The 4,749-nt window shown below is 34.4% G+C and overlaps 1 protein-coding gene across 1 annotated transcript in view; it reads right to left on the bottom strand.

Annotated features, from left to right (window-relative positions):
* LOC106883186 (cholesterol 7-desaturase nvd) overlaps positions 1-3,655 on the bottom strand; it is a 145,236-nt gene extending 141,581 nt beyond the window's left edge. The window contains exon 1 of the mRNA XM_052965591.1: positions 2,312-3,655. Within this exon, the coding sequence (XP_052821551.1) occupies positions 2,312-2,801 (490 nt within the window). The 5' untranslated portion in view covers positions 2,802-3,655. The remainder of the gene's footprint in view (positions 1-2,311) is intronic.
* Positions 3,656-4,749: the final 1,094 nt, after the last annotated feature.

Genomic DNA, 4,749 nt, shown 5'->3' with positions numbered 1-4,749 from the left:
ATATATATATATATATATATATAAATCAATAATTAAAAAAAACAACAAACGGAAAATTTTGCAAAAACATAACAAACAGAACATTTGTAGCTAATTCCTTATCAACGTCCGTACACATACACACACACACGCATACACACGTCTTTTTGTGTATTGTGTGTATTTGTATGTGTGTGTGTGTGTGTATGTGTGTGTGTGTGTAACTTTTACGGACTTGATATGCGAACTCTAAATACATGACTTACAACAAAACTTGCATTGAAGTCAGCATACCCACACAAGTATGCTACCACCCGACTTTGTTTCCTCATAACTTCCAGAAAGTGTATATTTTCAATGAACTCTTCTACAAATACGCTTCAAATGGTGTAGATTCCGATTATACCGAAAATTGTGAAATTTTTTTCTAAGGATGGGTAAAAGAATTTGGAAAATTCACACGAGTCCGCTATGTTTCCTGATAAATTTCAGAAAAATGTTTTGTATTTTCTTATCAAATCCCGATATAAACGTAATCTATACCGTCTGAAAAGTATTTATAGAAAATTTCATTACAAAATACCCATTTTTCTGAAAGTTATAAGGAAACAAAGCCGATTCGTGTGAATTTTCCGAAATTCCTCTCCCCACAAGAAATTTTCACAACAAATTCCAATATAATCGGAACCTAGAAATAAACTTCATATAAAAATACACATTTTTCTGAAAGTTATGAGGAAACAAAGTCAGGTAGGGGGGGGGGGCGCATTTATGTAGCTATATCCTAAAGTCGATACTTTATATTTTGGTTTAACTTGGCCGAGTCTTTTTCAATGAATGATTTTTTTTTCCAGAATTCATTTGACAGAATCTTTATGAATTTATCAAATTTTCTTCGATTTATGATGAAGATTCTTTATCAAAGTTTAAAAAAATAAATACCTTTATAAAGAAAAATTTCCTTCTTTGAAATTCAGTTATTATTATCATCATCATTATTATTATTATTATTATTATTATTATTATTCAAATTCCTCCGAGGTCGACTTTGCCTGTCATCTTTTCGGGGTCGATAACATAAATACTTGTAACGCACTGGGGTCGATGTAATCGACTTAATCTCCTCCCCCAAGCTGCCCTTGTGGCAAAAGTTTGAAATCATCATCATCATCATCATCATCATCATTATTATTATTATTATTATTATTATTATTATTATTATTATTATTATTATTATTATTATTATTATTATTATTATTATTATTAATAATAATAATAATAATAATAATAATAATAATCATTAATCATTTCTGTTTGCAAAGTTGTTGATAGTGCTAAAACGAACTTTTTAAGGTGTAGGCTTTATTTTGGAAGTTTGAACTTTGTCGGAAAAAGATTCGATTTTTAGAAAAAAAGTATTCTAATTACTGAAGGTACACACGCAGTATTAAAATTTCGACTATGGATAAACACGATCAACTTCTTGGGGAATAATTTATGTGGATCCACCTCAATATCTAATACTGTCGATCTAATATCTTGTTGATTTACCTCAGTATTTTATTTATCGGCCTCAAAGTAAATTTGAATTGGATTTGAACTTACAATAATTAACTATCAAAAACAGAATCGTGAAACCAGGAGGATAAAGTTATTACTGGAATCGAAACCAGATAACTTACTATTAACTTTTCCTGCTTCATTTTAAATTGAATACTAAATACCAGTAATATTAGGTGGATGAACCAGTGCAATACTTATATTTTATTTGTTTTGTCACTGAGAATTATGAAGAAAAGCGCGGTCGCAACATAAACAATATTTCATAATTTTGTAGAAGTATTATTTCCCGACATTTCACTCCTATCTTCCTTGGGCAATCCCAAGTTTTCCACGAGGAAATTTGTCTTTTTCTTTTTCCGCATTTTTTTTTTTTTTGAAGGTGGGGGAGTGGGAATAAAGTTTGATATCCTGCGTTAATCAGCAATTTATTGGACAAGAGCTACTCAGGTTACACACCTTAAGACAGGATGAAATCCTGTCATATAGATAGATATATAGATAGGTATACCATACGAGAAAGAGAGAGAGAGAGAGAGAGAGAGAGAGAAGGGGAAAAAAGAAAGAAAGAAAGAGGAGAGAGAATGTGTGTGAGAGCGAGAGGGTAGTGCATTATTTTGTTATGTTCAACGAAATTATTTCGAAGTTAAGATTTTATTTTATTTTTTCTACATCATATTAATGTATATTTAAAAACGAAGTTTAAGAGCTTTAGACAGATTGATAAATAAATAAATAAATAAATAAATAAATGCACTTTTAATAGACTTACCTAATATACTTATAGGAACAGTCTGTCTGATTGCCAGTTTGTGAGATTCAATTAATCCGAACCAGCCATTGGGATAAACAGGTGGAATATCCCCGACTCGTCTTCGCCGACGTACACCGTTAGCGATTTCTTTCATACTGAGTACACCATCGGGTACATATCCAGTGGTCCCCAGTACACGTGTCCGATCCATGGTGCAGAAGAGAAACTGGTGTAGCCAGCGCAAAATACTAATGGTCACATAAGCCAGGGTGGCGTATACTCCAATACGAAACAAAAGGAAAAAGTCCAGATAATTGCGTGCAAGCAGGTCACTCCAGCCATCTGTAGTTACAGTGGACACAGCATGCTTGCAAAATTCACCCACTTCGAATAAAGGTACAGTTAAAGTTTTAAAATCCAGACTATCTGATAGGGCTGCCACAACAACAAGAGTTAAAAAACTCGCTGTTATGAAAGAAATTAAAACTATTCGCTTCCACATATACATATCGTTATTTCTCTTTTGCAAATTTTCTAAAAGTATAATAATTATATACAATATATATTTATATATATATATAAAAAAAAACTTCGCGTTATCGTTTGTTTTCCTCTTTTCCTTCACTTTTTTCTTCGGTTCATTTTTTTTCTTTCTTTTTCTTAAACTTTAAACCATTAAGGATGAAAATAAGCAACTTCAGCAAAGCGGTTTAGAAAAGATAATTAACAAAAAAAAAATTACGAAAACAAAAAGAACTACACTTTTTGAAATGATGTACAACGAAACATCAATTTATAATTTTGTATTCGTGTTACTTTTATATATATATATAAATATACATACAAAAAGAACGAGTAGAAGCTGGTCAGAGAATGTTAATGAATTGAAGAGACAACAAACAAAAGGCGATCTACATCGAGTTAAGGTGTGTATATAAGTGTTAGTCGGAAACTCATCGTAGTTATTACGTTAGTGACACATCTAGCTTTGATGACGAAGCTCAGTACCTGAGACAACTGCGAGCTTTACTAGTTAGGGTCACGTGACGCGCATTCATTTACTTCTCTCTCCTTTTCTTCGTCTGTCCTGCACTTCTTCCCGGATTTGCTTTTTGTTTTAATGCCTTTTGTTTTACAAGCTACTACTATTATAACAATATCCTATACGTTACTTGCCGATTATTTTTCTGACCATGCTTTTACTTCGGCTTGACTCGTTTTCCTACGCATCTCAGTTACTTTAACTCTGCGTGCGTATGTGTTGATTTTTGTATGTATGTGTATGTGTGTGTGTGTATGCGTGTGTGTGTGTGTGTGTGTGTGTGTGTGTGTGTGTCCGTCTAGCTTATTATGTTGTAGGCATGCGATAAGCTCTTAAAAACATTGCACTGGGAAACAAAAGCCACGCCCACAAATTTAATTGGTGGATTGATATTTCTTCTTCCCGCCTTTTTCCCCATCTTCTCTCTTTCTTTCTTCCTCTCACTCACTCACTCACTCATTCATCACACTTTTTTTTCCTCTTTCAGTCTCACTGTTTTCCTTTGTATGTCTTCGTCGCTATTTATCTTGGCTCTTTGTGTCTTTCTCTCTCTCTCTCTCTCTCTCTCTTTCTTCCCCCACCTGACGTTCTAAAAAGGACGAATAGTTATATCCTATAGACCCACCACCACCACTACCACTATCACTCCCTACAAAAAATGGTTTGAAGGAAAACAGAATAAAAGAATTAAAGATCGAAACACATCACAGACAACAAATGTGAATTCTCGTGTTACGTAAGCCTAACTTTCATGTTTTCCCTGTTTCTTTCTCTCTTTCCCGCTGTCATTCTTATTTTTTCTTCACCTGATATCGCAAAACATTTTACAGTATTTAACGCAATTATTTACGACTAAGGGAAGTGAATGCCGAATTCAGTCGGTAGAGCGTCGGAGAAAGAGTTTTGTGCTATGTTAGTAAAGTCTCTAAGTTCAAACTTTAGGTGAGAAGGTTAAGTGCATTCGCCACTACACAGTTGTGGATGCGATTCCATTGGGCGGTGCGATGGATCTTTTGCTATTGTGTAGAGTCGATTTAAGCCTTTGGAATAAAATTTGGTAAGCAATAGGTGCAGGCGTGACTTTGTGGTATGAAGCTTGCTTCTCAACCAAATGGTTCCGGGTTCAATCTCACTGCGGTGGCACCTTAGGCAAGTGTCTTCTACTGTCGCCATGGGCTGACCAAAGCCTTGTAAGTGGATTTGATAGATGGAAACTGAAAGAAGCCCGTCGTGTATATGTGTGTGTGTGCGCGCGCGTCTGTGTCTGTCTGTGTTTGTGTGTGTCCACTTCCACCACTTGACATGTTTACGTCAACATAACTAGCGGTCCGGCGAAAGAAATCGATAGAATAAGTACTGGGCTTTACAAAAAAAAAGCCCTAGTGTCGATTTTTTCGACAAAAGATTCTTCATA

The sequence above is a fragment of the Octopus bimaculoides genome, chromosome 2 (genome assembly GCF_001194135.2).
Source record: "Octopus bimaculoides isolate UCB-OBI-ISO-001 chromosome 2, ASM119413v2, whole genome shotgun sequence".
Taxonomy (NCBI): Eukaryota; Metazoa; Mollusca; class Cephalopoda; order Octopoda; family Octopodidae; genus Octopus; species Octopus bimaculoides.
The sequence above is the reverse complement of the archived record's forward strand: the minus strand, read 5'-3'. Positions and strand labels throughout refer to the sequence as shown.